This window comes from Hylobates moloch, unplaced genomic scaffold, assembly GCF_009828535.3.
Source record: "Hylobates moloch isolate HMO894 unplaced genomic scaffold, HMol_V3 SCAFFOLD_1, whole genome shotgun sequence".
NCBI lineage: Eukaryota > Metazoa > Chordata > Mammalia > Primates > Hylobatidae > Hylobates > Hylobates moloch.
Window position 1 is genome coordinate 59,324,070 of NW_026652276.1, and position 21,638 is coordinate 59,345,707.

General features: G+C 36.8%; 1 protein-coding gene across 4 annotated transcripts in view; it reads left to right on the plus strand.

Moving 5' to 3' along the window:
- Positions 1-683: 683 nt before the first annotated feature.
- The window catches only part of NCKAP1 (NCK associated protein 1), a 117,004-nt gene continuing 96,049 nt past the window's right edge, over positions 684-21,638 (plus strand). For 2 of the 4 annotated variants that reach the window (XM_032755210.2, XM_032755211.2), the window contains exons 1-3: positions 684-892; positions 13,903-13,920; positions 14,979-15,089. In XM_032755210.2, coding sequence (XP_032611101.1) covers positions 785-892; positions 13,903-13,920; positions 14,979-15,089 — 237 coding nt within the window. In that variant the 5' untranslated portion in view covers positions 684-784. The remainder of the gene's footprint in view (positions 893-13,902; positions 13,921-14,978; positions 15,090-21,638) is intronic. The other 2 variants (XM_032755212.2, XM_032755214.2) reach the window with 1 other exon arrangement.

The window sequence follows — 21,638 nt, forward strand, 5'->3', positions numbered from 1 at the left end:
GCGGAGCACAACATCTGCTGTGTTCTGCGGCGAGCGCCTGTCAAGCAGTGGGAGGAAAAAGCGCTTGGAGCCACCAGCCCAGTCTTCAGCGAAACTCGCCTGGAAAACACCCCGCCTCCCAGCAGAGTTTCTGCCGGTTTCTTTAGGAAGGTGGTGCGGAAAGGCAACTTTTGGGAACTTGAAGGAGTGGGGTGTGGGGCGAAGTGGAAAGAGCACACAGAACGCGACCCCACTCAGTCCCCGCTTGGGACTCCCATCCCGGCATCAGGCGTAGTGGGCGGTCCGGGCCAGGGCCAGGGCCAGAGCCGCGGCGGCGAGGCCAGGCCGAGGGCCCGTAGGCCGCAGTTCCCCGTCCGGCCTCGCGGGGGCGCCGGCGCTGCCGATCAGGTGACCGAGGGCCCGTCCGGGGCTGCGGGAAGCGGCCTCGTTCTCAGCCGCCGGAGACGCCGCCGTCGCCGCCGCCACACCTAGTGGAGGAGCCGGGGAAGGCGGCTCGTTGGGGGCTGGGGCGGAGAGCGCCGGGGGTGGGGGCGGAAGGGCGGCGGGCGGAAGGCAGGAGGCTGCCGGGGCGCGGGCTGCTGCGGGAGAAGGGGCTCCGAGGCGTCCGCCGCGACTCGCTCTGTCGCCGGCGCGGGATTGGGGCGCGAGGGCCATGGGCGCGCTCTCCTAAGGCGGAGGTCGCGGGCGGGAGGGGAGGAGGCCCGAGAGAGGCTGCTGCGGAGGCCGCGGGCCAGTGACTGGGTGCGAGGCGGCCGGCGGCGGCGGCGGCACCACCACCACCACCATGTCGCGCTCAGTGCTGCAGCCCAGTCAGCAGAAGCTGGCGGAGAAGCTCACCATCCTCAACGACCGGGGCGTCGGCATGCTCACCCGCCTCTACAACATCAAGAAGGTGCGCACGGGCCGGGGAGGCCGCGGCGAGGCGGGCAGGCCCGGGAGGGATGAAGGGCAAGGGAGGCCGTGGGGTGGGGGCGGCGGGAGGCGCCGGGTGCAGAAATCTCGGCGTCGCCGCCCGAGGCCCGGCACGGGGTCGCCTGGATGCGCCGCGGCCTAATGCGGAGTCCCGGGCCCTTCTCCCTGTGGTTCGCCGGCCGGCCGAAGGCAGAGAAGCCATTTCCCGGCTCCCGGCGGCGGGATCCGGCGCTGGGCCTGGCACGGGGTGGGGGCGCCGCTGGGAGCCGAGAGCTGTCCCCTCCTCGGCGCCCCCACCCCCATGACGGGGCCCACAGGAAAGAGAGGGTGGTGGGTGGGCGAAATTCTAGGTGGATAGGAAAACTTGAGTATTCCATATTCTTGTGGAGATGGCAGCAGTGAACAGGGATTACACCCCACATCCCCATTTTTTGGTGTGGGAATGTGGGTAGAGAAGGGCTGATTGGATGAATCCCGTATCCCCTCCACTTTGCCACTTTATTTTATTTTGCTAAATAAAAAGCCATTGAGAGTATGTTGACGATTTGGGATTATTTCATTTTGAAGGTGGAGAGGAGGGGGAAGTGAGGGTGGAACCAATTTTCTGAAATACTTCTAGGCTGTGAGTCACTAGAACTGGAATAACAACCTTCTACCCTTTCCCCTGTACTCCTCCTCATGTTAGATTTTCCATTACCATTTGTTAAAGTTCGGTGTCTGTACAAAATAAAAACCGTAAAAATGTTGCAATTACTGCTGATTTATAGCATAGTCTGATAATTTGAGCAACTATAGCTAATAGGCCCATTTAAAGGCTTTTACTTGTTCTCAGTACAGTAAGGAGTGGAAGACCACTGGAAGTTTAGAAAAGTCCATGTAAAGATAAAACGTATAAATACTACATTCATTATCCTAGGACAAAACAAAATCTCTCCTCTTAAGCAAGGTTGGTAAGTTTTAAACAATTTGATAAAGAGAAAAAGAGATATTTGGAAAATTTAGATCCATTGAGTTTCCAATGTGTCTTTGATGTCATATCTTCGTAACTATATTTGTTGGCTTTTTAATATATCGTGAATGTTACCTTTTAGTTTAATCATAGCAATAGATTGTAGGTTGAGAGGGCTTCTAAAGAAAGTTTTTGTTTTTTTTTTTTTTTGGAAATTCATTTCCAAGTGGTTGAGTGTAAAATTGATCTATTTTTTACAATTTGATGTAGACACTAATTCTAAAGAGTGTCCTGGTTTAATGATGATAAATTTTGGATAAGGACAAAATCTGGTCGCTCACCTAATTGCAAGGATTGATTACTCTAAACCCAGTGCTATCTGGAGAGTAACTGCAACATGCTTACTCAGTTTGTTACCTTTTATGTGGCGGGAGCTTAGTGTCATGACAAAGAAGCCCCTCTGCATTTACCAAGGAGCCTAGGTTATAAATTTATATAGGTTAGGAATAATTCAGTTTTAAATAGTATTACTTAGAGGTTGCGTTGACCTGAACTGTTTGGAGAGATTATGCTGCTTAAAAAACTTGGAAATTGATTCCTATATGAATTTTGCCCAAAAACGAGCAAGTCAAATATTATAAAAGTTACTAGACCTGTGGTATTGTGGTTTAAAGGAAATGGTTTTGATGGTTTCTAAAAGAGGAAGTGAGAGTAACATCAAAAGTGATTTGGGTATTTGGGCAAAATACCTTTTCTAAGCATTTATTAAACATTTTTGTAGGATAAATGCAATGAAACTTTAATATCCCACCTTTGTAAATAAGATTAAATGAAATTCTGGACATTTGAACTCTCATAATTCCAGTTCATTGCCTTTTCTCAAAAGCACTGTTTTTTTTCACTTCCTGTTTTGGGAAGCTTCAGCCTCTTGTATTATTGAACTTGTGAAAGTTGAAATGCGTTGAATGTGATCATTATTATATCCATGTCAAGTATTTTGATTTATTGAAACGTTATATTTTAGCACTTGCCTCATATTTTTAGTTTCTTAAGAAATACATTGCTTACCTTGCTTGAGTGTGAATTTTCTCTGGGCAGGGACAGTGTAATTTTACTAGAGTATTTAGGGCCTTATCTGATACTCGAGGCCTTCAGTTAGGCCAGGATGAAATAAATGAATTATTTCCCTCCTCTCTCTCAAAACCTGTGTGCTCTAGTTTTAATAATAATACCCTTGGGTTTGCTCCCTTTGTGTAATTTTGCATGTAAATGAATCAGATAAGATTTTGGATCTTTCAGCCTATAGAATTGTCTGTGAGTCTGGCATATCTTCCCAGCTGGCTAGGAATTGAAACATTTGTTCAAATATCTTGCCAAAGAAGTGAGTAAGATCTGTTCACCATGTGTTTATTAGGTTCATGCTGTCTGCATTCTTACTGCATTATAAACCACATAATCTTTTCAATCTCAACCTCTTCTAGTCTTAAAAAAAAAACTTCCACCTCATAATACATGTTTGCCAATCAATTATCACATTTTCATTAAAGCATGTGCATTAGATTGTCCACCAGATCTAATTACTCTGTTTCAATTGGAAGTATACAGTGGAAATGATATTTTACTGAACGTATACAATGAAAAATAGTTAAGTAAAATAACTTACTATTGTCAATAATATGCTTTGACGCTTATTAGGGAAGTTGGAGCATGATTACTGAAGAATGTTTTTTTTTTAATTTCATCAGTCAAAAATTTTGAGATCTTAATATTTGCAATTTATGGGAATTTTAGGGAACTTGTAGTTTGATGGAGGATGTAAGAACACATAAAAGCAGGTTTTAGGGAAAAGACTTGAAGGTAATTGGTAGCTTTACATTTAAATTTACCTGTTGCTTAATTCCTTTTTTTTTTTTTTTTAAATATGTGGTTTCCCTTTTCCAGACCTAATAATGTGACTCACTTATGTAGAGATTTGTAACATTTTTAAAGGTTCTAGCATGGCAACTTGTGTGGTGGTGGGATTAAGAGCACTGGGCCAGAAGTTAACAGACTTGCATTCCAATCTTCATGCTGTCACTGAGAGTTCTGTAACATTGGTTAGTAATTTGACTTTCTTGAGCTTCACTTTTCCTCATCTGTAAAACGGGGAAAATTAACTGTAAAAGGAACACTAAAGTCTGTTCCAGCTCTATCTTTATGAGTTTATGGTGAAGTAGTAGAGTAGAAATTATGTTTCGTTTTAAACAATAACAACTCAGTTTAGTTTTCTGTAATGTAGGGAGCATAATGCCTGCCCTACCTACTTCACAGAATTGCTTCTGAAGATAGAGGATGATAATATGTGAAAATAGTATTTAGGAATCTGAGCATCTTTTTTGGGCAACATTGTTTTTCTGAAATTGTATGGCTGTTTAACAAAACTGCCAAATACCCAAAGAAAACATTTTGCTGAGTTAAATTTTTGTGTGTGGTTTACTCTTTTTTTCCTTCTCCTTTATTTTCCTTCACCATTACCAACATGAGATTGATCTCTGTATTAAAAAGATCTCAGTTAATACCTGCATCTTTTCCTCTTGTTAAATTTTTGCCTGTACTGTAAAGGACAGAGAACGAGGAAAAAAAAAAACCCATACAACTATTACAAACTTTTTAAAATGGAGTATTGTGGTGGTTTAAATGCAGTTTTACTTCTTTAAAAACATTAGAGGAATATTTTTCTTTTTTTCTCTATCCTTTTCTCATTATTTTGGATAAATTTATTTTCTAAGGAAAAATTTAACAGGAATAGCATTGTAAAATTGAAAGTCTTTAGCCGGTATCTGCTTATTTAGTGGGGGAAGAAAAGATGTTTGTGAAGGGAGCAGTGCAGGGTAAAGGGAGGGGAACTGGTTTTAGTCTTCCCTTTCAGTATTGTATTTGTTTCCACTTAGGGCATTATTTTCTCTTTTGGTCAATCAGATGCAGAAGCATTTTCCAGAGATGCTTAGGAAAAATAATTATTTTTAATTTTTAAGTAGCAATGGTAAATAATCCATCTTTTGTTTCCTTTATGGAATTGTTAAGTAACTTTAAAATTTTTAAATGATTACCAGAGGAATATATGTTTATTGTCAAAAACTCAAACATAACATAAATGAGTGACTTCAAAAATTCACTCTCTGCCCATCTTTATAACTTTATAAGCTATTGAATTGTTAGTTTGTAAGGAGGGTTGTATATGTGCCAGTTTGAAATGATTCTCTTGTTTTAAGTAGAAGAACCTATACTGGAAAATACTTTGTTATTGCATGGTTGATTATTTCAGATAGTAATAAAATTGCATCTTTAAAACTGTTTTATAAGCCATCATATGAGCTATTCTTTCAGTTACTCTCAAATATTGAGGTTTTCCCTTTTAATTTATTCATTTAATCTTCGTTTATTGAATGTGTTCCCTGGCATGAGGGAAATAGAGGTAAATTAAGATGAAGTCTCTAGTGCCAAGAAATTAGTGTCTTAGTGGGGAGAGAGATGTATAGATATTTAACTAAAATGCAGTGTGTAAGTAGGATTGTGGGAGTCTTGAGAAGGGAATTAAAGATTATAATCTGGGAGAGATGGTAAAGAGGAGAGTGACATTTGTACTTAGTTTTGAAGTATGAATAGAAACTTCAGGCAGGCACTGATGGAAACTAACTAGTTACTATTTCAGATTGCAGAGTTTTTATTCAGTAGAATATACAGTGGGTCCCCAACTTGTGATGGTTTGACTTAACAATTTGTTGACTTCTTGTTGGCACAGAAGCTATGGCATGCAGTAGGAAGTGGTATGATACTTTCTTGTGATCTGATACTCTGCAGTGTACTGTATTACCAGATAATTTACTCAACTGTAGTCTAATGTAAGTGTTTAAGGTAGGCTAGGCTAAACTATGATGTTAGGTAGGTTAGGTGTGTTAAATGCATTTTCTTCTCTTTTTTTTGGAGACAGGGTCTAGCTCTGTCATACAAGCTAGAGTACAGTGGCATGATCTCAGCTCACTGCAGCCTCTGCCTCCTGGCTCAGGCGATCCTCCCACCTCAGCCTTCGGAGTAGCTGGGACTATAGGCACATGCCACCATGCCTGGCTAATTTTTGTATTTTTTTTTTGTAGAGTTGGGGTTTCACCGTGTTGCCCAGGCTGGTCTCTATCTCCTGGGGTCGAGCGATCCACTCGCTTCAGCCTCCCAAAGTACTGGGATTACAGGTGTGAGCTACTGCACCTGGCTGATTTATGATATTTTCAATTAAAGACAGGTTTATTGGAACGTAACCCTATTGTTAAGTTGAGGAGCATCTGTATAAAGATAACAAAATATAGTCATTCTGCATAATGATATTTCACATAACACTTAAATGATGGACTGCATATACACAGTAGTCCCATAAGATACTACTATATTCTTACTGTATTTTTTTATGTTTAGATACATTTAGATACAGAAAAACATACCATTATGTTGCAATTGCCTACAGTATTCTCATTGTACAGGTTTGTAGCGTGAAAGCAGTAGGCTATATCCCATGTACCCTGGGTGTATAGTAGGCTGTACCATCTAGGTTTATGTAAGTACACTCTGATGTTCACACAATGACGAAATCATCTGATGACATTAAGCAATGCGTGACTGTGTTAGAGTATAAAATAGTAATGCTCTTCTTGCAGGCATATAACCTCTAAACTTCACTTATTTTCTAAACATTTTCCGTACTTGCAGAATATTCTGTGAGTTGAGAGAGCTAGATTCTAGATAATGCTATGATACTTTTTTTTTTAGTTTGAACAAGTTATTTAACCTTTCTGGGCTGTAGTTTACTTACAAAGTGAGGAGATCAGTGGTTCTTAGCCAGGGATACATAATAGAATCATCTTGGAAGGTTTTTACAAATTCCATACATCTGGATGCTGACCCAAACTTAACTTGAACAGAAAAAAATCCCGGAAATTGTTCCAATGTTAACTACTGAAATAAGTGAAATGTAAGTTCTTAAATACCTGTAATTTATTTTCCTGCTAATATTAACTGTAGTGATTTAATTTAGTTGTCTGGGTTATAATTAAATTTCTGGAAGGCTGCACATTGGCTCTCTACTAGCAAAACCAGCTCCATGGTACTTACTTGCTCTCAGCTCCTGTTATGCTTCAAGCTCTATTTTTTGGCTTTCTAAGCCTTGCTAGTCTTATTGATTCTAACTCTTGTAATCTTAAATAGATATTCCAGTTATCTCACGTTTTTGGAATACGCTTTTATTAACCTCATAGTTTAAGAGGAGAATTAAATGAGTTAATCCATAGGAAGTATTAGTACAGTGCCTTGTAACAAGCGTAAGAGCTGAGTAAATGGTGGCTGTTGTTACTAGTTCTATTTCTGGGGCTTGGAACATAGTGGACACTTAATAAATGTTCATTTCCCACCCCCCCACCCCCAGATTAAATTAAGCTCACGACTACCTTTTAGGAAACATTCCTCACTATTCTGTTTTACTGCCTGATACAGTTTGATATCTACTTACTGCTAAGACAAAATAATTGTTTGTATTTCAGAAGTATGTGTTCCACAGTAGTCCTTTAAATAACAATTTCTTTTTAACCGCAAAGGTGTGACAATATATATACTTAAAAAAACTGCAGAAACACCTTTGCTTCATAAACTGAGATGATCCTGTATATTGGAAGCTGAAAACTGTTTAAAGGCAACAGCGACATATATATCTTCTTGTAAATGGAATGGTAATTAATAACTCATTTGAATCACTAAATTTTTTTCTTCTTTTTTGAATCACTAAAATTTTTAATAATTTTGAAGTGTATAATGGGTTGAAGTTTTTCAAGTTCATGACTTTCTCAGAACTTGTGTCTAAAGGACAATAACTGTGATTTCTGTACTTTTAGATCTTCATTATTGGCTCCAATTAAGAGGTAGTTATTGATAAAATTACATTAATTTGAAAGCATTTCCAATAATTTCAGTATACTTTGTTATCAAGCCTCTTAATCCAAGTTATTAGCAGTAGATTGCTCTCTTTTCTTTTTACCTACCTAAGATAGAGGGAAAGTGCTAACTTAAAGCAGATCGGTTGGCCAAAATATACATCATAACACAGGAGGAAAAAAATAATCGGAAAGCTAACTACTGATGAATTTGAGTCTTATTTTGCTCTTGATACAAGGTTTTCCGGTACTTATGGACAATTTTCATACTGTAAAATTTTCATTATTTAAAAAATTGGAACATAAGATAATGATAGGTATATATTACTTTTACATTCCATAATTTCAGGTACTGTCTGTTCTTCTTCTAGGTATTAATTTCAATTTGTTGAAAACTCAGGGAAGAATCTTTGTCCCTTTATTCCTTCAATTTTGCAAAACGTGTGGTGTTTCTTGGTTATTAAGTCAAATTCCTCTTTCTAGTATAAATTAGATTTATACTAATAAATCTACATTTTGTATTTTTCTCCTCATCCTTGACAGTATTCAGATGGGGCTGGTTTCTGTGTGCCCTCACAAATTGCATTCTCACTCTGACTCCTGAGATATTATATTGTTCATATGTTTTCAATTAATTCATTGTACTAGAAAATCATTTTGTTCTTCCCTATTTTGGCAGTTTTTCCAATTATTGTACTAGAAAATAATTGTTCTTCCATATTTTAGCAAAGGAATGTGTTTTATTCCTGAGTTAGAATAGAAATTAAAAAATAAAACTGAAGCTAGGCACAGTAGTAGTGCGTGCTTGTAATCCCAGGTACTTAGGAGGCTGAGGCAGAGGATCTCTTGAGACCAGGAGTTCAAGTCCAGTCTGGGCAATATAGCAAGATGCTGTCTCAAAAAAATAAAACAGATTGAATTGATCAGATTTTTACCGTGATAGCAACTGCTTCCTGAGGTTTTAAGCAGCTGAGGTTTTGAATAAGTGGAGCATGTTTTTAAACATTATTTTTGGGAGGGGACATATATTTTTAGATAGTGTTTTGGAATCAGATATGAATTTCTCTGTAGGTCCTGTCAGTAGTTGTGAAATCTTGATCAAGTTACTTAATTTTTCAGAAGCTCCTTTCCTTTCTGTTGAGTGATAGTTTAGATAATTTCTAAAGCACAGGTGTTTTGCACACAATAATTGCACAGTAAATCTTATTACTTCCAACACCTTTTGTATCTTGATTGTTTTGTTGTTTTTTTTCTTCTCTCTTTTTTTTTTCTTTTTCGAGTCAGGGTCTCACTCTTGCCTAGACTGGAGTTTGCAGTGGTTGTGAACAGGGCTCACTTTAGACTCAACCTCCCTGGCTCAAGCAGTCCTTCCATCTTAGCCTCCCAGGTAGCTGGGACCACAGATATTTACCACCACGTTTGGCTAATTTTTAAATATTTTACAGAGACGGGGTCTCCCTCTTGCCCAAGGTGGTCTCAAACTTGTGGGCTCCAGCAGTTCTCCTGCCTTGGCCTCCCCAAGTGCTGGGACTGCAGGTGTGAGCTCTTGAGCAGTCTGGTTTTTTTGTGTCTTGATTGTTGCTTTATCTCTTATGACTAGATAGAGAAATTTTAAAAATCTGTGTTTTTTTGTTGTCATCATGGTAAGTTCTTGGAAAAATAGTAACATTAACCATGTAAAGTTAAGCTGTGGTATGTAATCTTATGCTATAACAGCTTGAGGAAAGGCCTCAGTATGGCGGTTTGTGGTAGAGTGGCAGAAAGATTTGTTTTAAAGTCATACTTTAAAATGGCATAGGGCCTAGGTTTGATGTTGCTAATCAAAGATGTTTCTTTTGTGGCCTGGATAATATATTGTGTAGTTTTCTGAAACATCCTTGTCCTTTATTTTTACTAATAACATCAGATTTGTATTTTAAAAGGAACTTAGAGATATTGAATTGACTACTGACCTATAATTTTTTTTTTTTTGAGACAGAGTTTCACTCTTCTTGCCCAGGCTGGAGTGTAGTAGCACGATCTCGGCTCACTGCAACCTCCGCCTTCCAGGTTCAAGCGATTCTCCTGCCTCCGCCTCCCTAGTAGCTGGGATTACAGGCGCCAGACCGTGCCTGGCTTTTTTTTTTTTTTTTTTTTTTTTTTTTTTGTATTTTTGGTAGAAACGGGGTTTCACCGTGTTGGCTAGGCTGGTCTCGAACTCCTGACCTGATGATCTGCCCACCTCGTGCTCCCAAAGTGCTGGGATTACAAGCGTGAGCCACTAAGCCCAGCCTAGAATTGTTTTTATGGAAAATCTTGTTTCCATAATTGAGAACTCACTATGTATATCCATGTATATAAAGAAGTTTTAGTTAAAAAGTTATTTGGAACTTACTTATTAACTACATATGTGCCAGGCACCAAAATAAACAGTTTATGTGTATCTTATCTTTTAAATATTTTAACAGCGTACCCTATGCAGTAGGTAGTAGTAATATCCTCTATTTATGGGTTAGGTAACTGAGGCTGAGAGGTTAAGCAACTTGCCTAAGGTCATATAGGCTGTTATCCACTTGACCCAAGAGACAAGGGTTTTAATTACTATGTTTAAGTGTATCCTTTAACATCACTATAATTTTATCTGCCACATAAAATAATCCTGACTTTTAAAATATTATAATTAGAATATTCATGGAGAATAGAGTTCCAATTCTGAGAACTGGAAATTTAAGTATATAAATATTTAAATTTATTTTAGATCTTCTGAAATTTGAAATTATAGTATTTTATGAAAATATGCTGACTCCAAATAAAGTAAAACAGGGTACTTGGAGTTTTTGTTTTTTCAATTCTGTACTTTATACATAGTTTTCTTTCTGTAGTGAAATACCTCTTTTAGTCAATTCTCTGCAAAAGTTTTTTTTTTTTTGGTAGGGCTACAAAATTCAGGGATTTAGACATCATTTTACACTGTATTCACCTTTCCTTTTTTTCTATTTTTGGGAGTATGGGGACATAGAAGTGCTCAAATGTTTAATTGAATTGGTAATTTGTTAAATCTTTTGATTACGTCTTTCTGGTAAGCCTTTCTGAAATATATTAGTCTAAAATGTTTTGATAACTAAGTTTAATCATGTATTTAGTTTTTAAAAATTTGATACTTCAAAAGGTGATAACTTTTGAGTTAAGGATTAATTTTGTGTAATATTGTAGATGTAATAGGAAGATATATGGTTTCAAGTATACCAGTAGCAGGCTGTTTTCTGAAAATGCAAGTTGTGATTTTCTTGTCCTCAAAATGAAAGTTTTTTGAGTTTGGGTGGGGAATAAGATGAATTTTTATAAACTATAACTTCTGGTTAGTTGGAATTTTCCTATACTGTTTTAGTATAGTAGGAAACCTTAAAGTTTTTTTAAAAATTTTTTTGTAGAGATAGGATCTTGCTATGTTGCCCAAGCTGGTCTCTAGTTTCTGTCCTCAAGTAATCCTCCCACCTGAGCCTCCTGAAGTGCCAGGATTACAGTTGTGAGCCACCATGCCCAATCAGCCTTCTTACCTGAATTGTTTGTTATGGTTCTTTGCCAGGATATATTTTACCTAGCTGATAACTTTTAGTCATGTCAGTTTATTTTTTTCATATACTTCTTTTTTGCCTAAGTATTCCCCATACAAGTGTCTCTCGTTGTTAAGCAAATAAATCAAGTAAGTGTATTTTAGAAAAAGATAAGATGGGGCCCAGTACTTCTGTATCTATTAACCTTTTATTTTTAATTGGCATTTTTTGGGAGCTCTTGGTATGCCAAATACTCTTGTAAAGTCTACAGGTAACACTTTCATGTAGTGAACATAAAAACTTTTTAGCATAGGTTGTAATTATTATCTGTTTAACAGTTGAAGAAACCAAGGCACAGATAGGGAGAATGACTTGCTCATGGGTACACAGCTGTTAAGTGATGGAGCCAAGATTTTAAACATGGACAGCCTGTCTTGAAACTCAGGCTCTTAACAATTAGGTTAAACTCCGTACAGTTACAACAAATGTAGACTTTAGGCTGTATTTAGGCTATATTTAGATGTTTAGGCTTAAAGTGAATAAAGGAAATATTTGATTAAGAGAGGGAATTGTATTTAATAGTTGCATAAGGAAGTTAACACTAACTTGCTAGTTCTATATATATTATGATAAAGACTGTTACTACTATGATTACTATTCATATTAGACTTGGATAATTATCATCATTATAGCTATTATTAAAAAGCAGCTAGCATTTTTAGAGCACTTATGTGCTTATCATTTTGCTAAATGCTTTATATGGTTTCTTTATCTCTCTTCTAATCCTTATAATAACCCTGTGAGGTAAGTACTAATTTCCCCATTTTACAGACGAAGAAACATAGATTAGGAGATATTTTGTAATATATTCCAGGTCCCATGGCTAGTAAGTCATGAAAATTGAAACTCAGCCAGTTTTATTCCAGAATATTTGTTTTTAACCTTTCAGACATACTGCCTCCCAATTAAGTATGTTAGATAAGGTCCACTGAGCAGTGTGGAAAAGGTAAATCAATTCCAGGGAAAGCAGATTATATAGTCCTTTATTTTTTTCTGAATTTTTTTTTTAGATTTTAGTTTTAAGAGACAGCTTCACTCTGTGGCCCAGGCTGCGGTACAGTGGTGTGATTATAGCTCTGTAGCCTTGAAGTCCTGAGCTCAAGTGATCTTCTCCCTCAGCTTCCCAAGTAGCTAGGAGTAGAGTTGTGCACCACCGCACCCTTATAATTTTTTTTTCTCTTAAAGCCCTGAGCTTACTTCTCTACAAGCTAATTTAAAACATTTTTTTGTAGAGACAGGGTCATGCTATGTTGTCCAGGCTGGTCTCCAACTTCTGGCTCAAGCCCCTTAGCCCCCAGTTCTGGAATTAACAGGCGTGAGCCACTGGACTCGGACAAAATGAAATTCTGTTCTTTTTGTTTTCAGTGTAAGAAGGAAGAGCTGCTCATTTATATATGTGTATGTGTGAATACACACACATGCACACACACACTTGTTTGGTTATCAACCAAAGAAGTTGTTTATATGTTTACATTCTTAAACAGTAAAATTTGTGATTGTGGGAAATGGATATGGTGATCTGTCATTTTCATTATATGTAATAGTCCCTAATAGAGGAATGGATAGCTAAATTTTTCAATAGTTAGAATATGAAAGACAATACATATGAAAAAACTGAACATAATTTGGAATCACTTTAGGATTTGGCACTACCTCAAGCATGTTTATGACACTTGATTTTTATTATGTGATTATGTAAGGCAATGCTAATGTATAGCTATTTGGGCAAATTTTTAGTATGTGATTATTATTCTTAGCTATTATATAATATTTGGGGGAAGAATATAAATTGGAAGATTTTAAGAATATTTTAAAGAAATGATAGTCTACTCAAGGAAAGTTGGATATATTTTAATATTTATGATGTTGAAATGGAATTTACATGGTAGTAATGTCAGTCTGGTTAAAGATTATGAAGTTCTAAATTTCTGAAGATTTTGTTTTATTTAATTATATTTGAGAGTTAAGAGATTTCTTACTGCATTCCTATTTCCATTTGGAAAATATAGGAATGTTAACATTGATTTTTATACTTTGGCATGGTAGGAAGTTAGGTGATGTTTGAAAAATAGTTACAATTTGAGCTGAAATACAAAAGTCATCCAATAACGATTTATTTTTATTCTCGGCTACCGTTTCTTTTTAAGGTATGTAAAATTTCACTGATGGTTTTGCTCCTGTTTTTATAGCTGCATGTAGTCTTTATTTTCCTTCTTTCTAGTATTATTTTAAGTTGGTTTAGAAAGAGCACCAAGAAACTGACCTGATTGTACACGTACACAGTAGTATTTATATGAACAGTATAAACTCTATAAATTTATTTTATACTAAAACTCGCTACTTAGAATACTTTTAAAATTGTAGCACCATATAATTCTAATCTTGTTCTGTTATTCATAGTCTGCAGTGCATAAATTTTCTTCTGAAACGTATATCATAGTTTGACAATCATTGTTTACACGTAATTTTCTCTCTTTTTATTACAATGCTTCCCCAGCAAGGACAAGTTTGGAAGGTTTGCAAAGCTTTTCACCTTCCCTCTGCCCGCTTGCCCGCTTTCAGATCAGTTTCATGTTTCATAACTTCTCTTTCTGCAATCCACAACATAGCCATAGTAAACAATGGAAAAATATAAAATTGCAGTAGTGTATTTCCTCACACATGGCAGACAGATGTAACTTTTCAAAGGACACATCCTTTTTAAAATGCAATAAAAAGAAGTTAAATAGAAATGTTGTAATTTTAGTAATTCCCTAAGGAATAGCATCTCGCTAGCAAGCAGTTAATTAAATGTCACGTAATGAAACAGGAACAATATTCAAGATTATATTCTGTATTGTAATAGTTCAGGTAGAAAGTTCTTTCTAATAATAATACCTTACATTTGTATAGTGCCTTACAGTTTACTGCAGAGAATGCTGTACTGCTGATATGGTCAAAACGTAAACATATCCATTTGTTCTGTGCTTATGATATATAGAACAGATGTAGATTCATTGTTTGAAATGCTGCTGGTATGATGGAAAACAGTGTTGTAACTCAGATGTCCAGAGAATCAGGCAACACACCTTAGCACTATAAAGACAATTTTAGCAGCTTCCAGTTCTTTTGAACTAGGGCTCTTGTATTAAAATGTTTAAAGTGAATGAGGAAAACATTTTGGAAAAGACATTTAAACATAAGCTTTTATTTTATAACACTTAGAAACATGTCTAGTACTCTACTGAATATTTAATTTTGTAATATTTTATTAGCTTCAGATGAATACAATCCTACCTCAAACCAAGAATTTTTTTTTCTTTTCTTTTTTTTAGGTTTGAGCTTTTTCCTTCACTGCTGTTCTGCGCTAACTGCTTTGAAACTTTCCATGCATTTTTTTCAGTAGAAGAACATCTCTGTACTGTCTCCCATTGCATATTTCAGCTGTGACAATCCCTGCACTTTGCCTATTCATTTTATCACCTGCTCACCAAAAACAATAAATATCTCTTTAATTTCTAATTGCAGATTTGCTATTTTTGATTTTAGAAGAAGGGTGCATTTCACTTTTTTTTTATTACTGTTGTTTTATAGGCATGTGGAGACCCCAAGGCAAAACCATCCTACCTTATCGACAAAAACCTGGAATCTGCTGTGAAATTCATAGTCAGAAAATTCCCTGCTGTAGAAACCCGCAACAACAATGTAAGTTATCTAAATTTTTCTATTACTTGATTTTAACCATCTTTTAGAGAAACAGTGGTCAACACAGTGCTTATAGTAGCTCTTATTTACCTAATTTTTAACATTTTGATATTTAGATTATATACCTTAAGGGTTTTTTTGAGACAATATTCTTATGTCTGAGACCGGAAAAAATAACTCTTAGCAACATGGAAAAGATAAGATCTTAGATTCCTGTATATTTATTCCCTTTCAAATTGCAACAAGAGTAAGGTAATAGATATGTATATATTCCAAATTCTTTTGTGAATACTTGGGATATTTTTGTTTCTTATAGTCATAAACTTCCTGTTGAAGTTAGTAAATGTCTGCATAGAGCTGTTGTTTTAAGTAGTTAGCTGTATTTAGTTTTAAAATGTATTTGTTTTTCTAGTATTTTCATAATTGACAGAATGATTTCTAAAGATTAAATAGTACAAGTAAATGATTGTGTTAGGGTCTTTGTTATCCCCATATTACTTTTCATGTGGGAAAGTTTTTTCTTAGTATACTGAAGAATGGTCATATTCAGAGTCTTCCTGATATGTTTACATATCTTTATAATAATTTCTACGGATAACTACTTTTGGGAAATTAGATTTATTTTTCGCCTCAGTGTGGCATTTTTATATAAATTTGACTCAGAATCTTTCTGCTTATCTTCTCATTTTTTTTCTCTGATATTTTCTTGTTACTATCTTTGCTGCCTCTTTTGCTTTACATAGAAATTTAGTTTAGAAATTTCCTCTCACATATGATCCTCATAATTTTGAGAAGCTCTGTTGTAAAGATATGTCGTCAGCTGGTCCAAAAATAGTGAGTTATCTCAATTGATTGTTCCCCATCAGTTACAGATCCAGCTCCTTGTTCTACTCTTTGCCCCCTTCTCACTACTGCACTTGACTAGTTTAAAAATAAAAAGATATATTGTCACCTTTTTGTTTTCTCAAATCATGTATGTTCATTGAAGATTTGTATTTAGCCTGTTGATACTACTTTTACTTAAAAACACTTTCATGTAGAAAGAAAATGCTAGTAAGAACCAATAAAAATAAGTCAGATAAAGTGCTTTTTAAGGCATTTAAAAAAAAAAATCAAGTCTGTTTTTGGGGAGTACAGGTTAGTAGAGGTTTCATAAAAGATTGTTTTTGTAGAGACGAGATCTCACTATGTTGTCCAGGCTGGTCTTGAACTCCTGGGCTCAAGGGATCCTTCTGCTTCGACCTCTTAAAGTGCTGGGATTACAGGCATGAGCTCCTTTGCCCAGCCAGCAATATTGTTTCATAATTATATCAGTATGTTAAAGCATTATAATTAGTTCCTGATTGCAAAATAGGTGATTCAAAACTTGCACTTCTTAACACTTTTATTTGTGTGGAGAACTCTTTTTTAGTTACTGACATTAATTGGCTACCTTATCTGAGAGATTATATACTCACTCTAAAAGAGAGATTTTGTTATGAAAATCTATCTTATATTAATTTTATATACACTTCTTTTTCTTACAGCTCATAAAATTTCTGACATGAGCTCTTCAGAGAATCTTTGAAGCTTAGTTTACATATGTGTTTGTGTGTAAACTTATATGTGAGAATATGCATTGTTCCTTAATATCAGGTCTTTCCTTAGAATTATAAATATCTGGTGCTGTTCTTGATATGCCAGGCAAACTATTTATTATCATGCTGTTGTTTTTTGTTTTTTAATAGTTCTCTTTCTAACTTTTGAAGCACAAAATCGATATTTTTAAGTTTTATTGAGATATAATTCACATACCATATAATTCACCCATTCAAAGTGTACAGTTTCAATGTTTTTTAGTACATTCACAGAGTTGTGCATCGAGTACCACAGTTAATTTTAGAACATTTTCATCACCACCCAAAGAAACTTCGTGTCCATTAGCAGTCACCCCTGATTTCCTGCCAACACCCCTGCCCTAAGGCAACCACTGAGGTACTTTCTTTCTGTCTCTGTGCCTATTCTGAAGATTTCATCAGGAATAATATCATATGTGGTCTTCTGTGACTGGTTTCTGTCATTTAACATAGTATTTTCAAGGTTTATCCAAGTTGTAGCATGTATCAGTATTTTGTTCTTGTTTTAAGAGACAGGGTTTCACTCTGTCACCCAGGGTAGAATGCAGTGGCGCCATCATAGCTCACTGTAACACCCAACTCCTAGACCAAAATGATGTTCTCACCTTAGCCTCCTGAGTAGCTAGGGCCACAGGTGCACACCACCATGCTCAGCTATTTTAAAAAATTTTTTAAATTTTTTATCCGGATGTGGTCTGGCTATGTTGCCCAGGTAGGTCTCAAACTCCTGGGCTCGAGCAGTCGTCCCACTTTGACCTCCCAAAGCGCTCAGATTACAGCTGTGAGCTGCTGTGCCCAATCTTCATTTCTTTTTATTGCCAAATAATACTCCGTTGTGTGGATATCCCACATTTTATTTATTCATTCATGAGTTGATGGATATTTGGATTATTTCTACTTTTTTGCCTATTATGAATAATGTTGCTATAAACGTTTATGTGAAAGTTTTTGTATGGATATGTTTTCATTTCTCTTGGCTTTATAAACCTATGAAAGAATTGCTGGGTGGTGTGGTAATTCTGTGCTTAACCTATAAAATTGATTGTACAATGTTGTTGAATGTTATGACTTACTTGTAGTATTTACTTTGTTTTGTTTGCAAAGCCTGAGTTTTTTCACATTGCCTTTACAACTATTCTTTGTAATGCTACTCTGTTGTTTTTTTTACCTGCTGAAGTACTATGTATTGGGCATATATAAAGTCTTGTGATCTCAGTTTTGATCTGGGTCTGCTAAAATTTTGGCGAGAAGTTCCTAGCTGGCTTTGATCAGGACATGAGAAGTGAGGTTTCAGTTTTATTATTATTTTTTAACTTATTGAATTAGTTGATAGAGCTTAAAGACTGGAAAAGATAGTAGCGTCTAGGATTGATAGGAGGTTGCAGATTTCTGGCTACTAAGTGCACTGTAGAAGTGGTATTGATATCACAGTCTTTTCTTTCTTTTTTTCTTATTCTTGTGCTTTGGATTATTATGTAAATATGTGAAACAGAACATGCTTACTTTTTCTCAGGGACCTAGGTTATTACTATTTCTACTCTGATTCATGTCTTACAAGTAACACATGTCCCCCAGTTTCAGAAAAGGTACTCATAAAAACAGATTTCTGGTGAAAATGCAATAATTTTTTTTTTTTTTTTTTGAGACACGGTCCTGCTTTGTCGCCCAGGCTGGAGTGCAGTGGAGCAATCTCAGCCCACTATAACCTCCACCTCCTGGTCTCAAGCAATCCTTCTGCTTCAGCCTCCCAAGTAGTTGGAACTACAGGGGCACAACCACCACATCTGGCTAACTTTTTGTATATTTTGTAGACATGGGGTCTTGCTATGTTGACCAGGCTGGTCTCAAACTTCTGGGCTCAAGTGATCCTCCCAGATTGGCCTCCCAAAGTGCTGGGATTACAGGCTTGAGCCACCACACCCAGCCTCAAAATATTTTTTTTTTGAAGTTTCTAAAATGGATTCTTGCAAAATTCTGCTCTTATCTTGCAGCTAAAAAACTGTTGATTTTTTATTTTGTTTTGTTTTGTTTTGTTTTGTTTTAGTAACTGCTCTCACCTCCATGCTTTTTAATCCCTAAAGAATCCTTGAGCACATAGTTATTTGATATGCAACAAAGGAAGGCACTGCTGACAGGTAGCAGGATTGGTACATAGCATGACTTCTACAGTGGTGATGTTGGACTCTGTTGAGTCATTTTTACTTTCTTGTTTGTGACCAGTTGTAACAAGTTTTGTATTTCCAATTCTAGATTTAGGGAAAATCTGGGACCAAGGAATGAGGTTTTTTCCTTGGGTCATGATGTTGAACTAAATGCCTCATATGCTTCAAAGCAAGCTGATTAAATGAAATTCAAAATGAATAAAAGCCATACCAGTTTTATAATTATAGCAGCCACTTGTTATCTAATGTGTGCCAGGTTATGTGTATTAACAGAATTCCTCATTTAATTTCAGATTAAGCAAAGTATTTTTGAGCTGAAAGATTATCTAATTTATCTATAACATAAATGCTTTCATTATTTTGAAAGTGTAACTCTCAAATGAAATTTGTTTCCTGTAGGTTTCTTAAGAGTACATGGAGGGGAATCTGTTATTTTTCTGGATGAAGAAAATAGTAGAAACTCCTTTCTTATTTTATTAACACATAAAAATTATTTGGCTCAGGAAACCTAAAAGGCAATGTAAGCAAATATTCAGGTGTATGTTAAAACTTTTCTAATTTTTTTCCAATATTTTTTAAACTTATTTTTTTTCTCTTTCCTATATTGCGTTACATCTAAAAGGTAGTTTGTGTTTTTTAAAACAGTAAAAATATTATCTGGCACAATAGTGTTATTATGGAATTAGCCTATTGCACATTTTAATGTAAAATTTTGGATTTGATTTCCAAATTAATGGGAAAATGATAAAACTTACTATCCTATATATGTTGAATTAGATCTTGAAGTCTTTAAGAATAGGGACATTGCTGGCGAGTAGAGTGCCACAAGAGTGATAGAGGGATTCTAGACTAGGACACGGGCTATTGTTGAAATAATTTGAACATTATGTTTTCCTAAGTTAGAGGAATCTTTTATGTTATAGGTATTATTCCCTCTCCCAAGGAACATAGAATTATAAGATGTTATGTAAAACTTTTTTTTATTTAAGTAGCTTATAAAGTCACTCTAGGAAAGACAAAGCAACTCTAAGTGTAACAATCAACAGTAAAGTTGGTTCAGAGGCGTAGCAATAGAGCCTTTTAAAAATGTTTTATCCCTAGTGCCTGATACATAAGAGGCACTAAATAAATGTCCTATTAATGAATGGAACTATTTGATACACTCTAACATAACCAGCTTTCACTTGTATTCAAACATTGCCTTAGATTTATGTCAGGACCTGAACTTATCGATACTTTTTAAAAGTTATGGAGTTAATTTTAGCTAAAAAAAGATTGTACTTTTTGGTAGAACTATTCAAATATATCGTATTAATGGTATTATTGAAAGTAACCCAGAAATAGAGCAAGAGTCTCAGATCCTAAAAACATAAATGTGTTTTAGGGGTGGGGTGATGGAATTGGTGACAGGTGTAGGGAGGCCCTTGACACATGCGTGCACTGTGGTTTGGTAAGGACTTAGAAGGAAATGGTAGGCATATTTAACTCCTCCTGAACTTGTCTTTAAGAGGGCATTCCTTGTTTTGTCATGACTCCTATTAAGATAGTAACATACTGGTTAAGAGGATGGACTCTGGATTCAGTAAACCAGAATTTGAGTTCTGGTCTTTCCACTTATTAGCTGGATGGTTTTGGGCAAATTATTTAACATCTTAAGGTATCATTGTTCTTTGTTTGTTTTTGGTTTGTTTTGTTTTTTTGAGACAGAGTCTCGCTGTGTTGCCCAGGCTGGAGTGCAGTGGCATGATCTTGGCTCACTGCAACCTCTGCCTCCCGGATTCAAGCAATTCTCCTGCCTCAGCTTCCCGAGTAGCTGGGATTACAGGTGCCTGCCACCATGCCCGGGTAATTTTCTATTTTTAGTAGAGACGGGTTTCACCATGCTGGCCAGGCTGGTCTCAAACTCCTGACCTCAGGCAATCCGTCTGCCTCAGCGTCCCAAAGTGCTGGATTACAGGCATGAGCCACCGCACCCGGCCAGGTATCATTATTTTTATTTCTAAAATGGTGATAATACCAATCTCAAGGAGTAGTTCATTGTTTCCTAAAGCACATAGTACAGTGTGTGACAAATTGCGCTTGAAGAATGGAAGCTGTTAACATTTACCTCTTTGACTTTTTGGTCTACTTTGCTGGCTTTTCTTCTGGGTACCCTTTAAATGTGGGTATTCCTAAATGACTTCTCCCCCCTGTAGTGTATATGTATGAAAACACTTCTTACTGCTGTGGCTTCAACTAAGTACATATACGATCTCCTATATTCTGTGCTCTAGATCAGGGTCCCCAACCCCCAGGCCACAGATAGGTACCAGTCCGTGGCCTGTTAGGAACCCGGCTGCCCAGCAGGAGGTGAGTGGTAGTACAGTAAGCTTCATCTGTATTTACAGCCACTCCCCATCACTCACATTACTGCCTGAGCTCTTTTTCCCGTCATATTAGCAGTGGCATTAGATTCTCATAGGAGCACAAACCCTATTGTGAACTGTGCACGCGAGGGATCTAGGTTGCGAGCTCCTTAGGAGAATCTAATGCCTGATGATCTGTCACTGTCTCCCATCACCCCCAGATGGGACCATGAAGTTGCAGGAAAGCAAGCTCAGGGCTTTCACTGCTTCTACATTATGATGAGTTGTGTAATCATTTCATTACATATTATAATGTAATAATAGAAATAAAGTGCTCAATCAATATAATGTGCTTTAGTCACCCCAAACCATCCCCCACCCCTCCACCCCAGTACATGGAAAAATTGTCTTCCATGAAACTGGTCC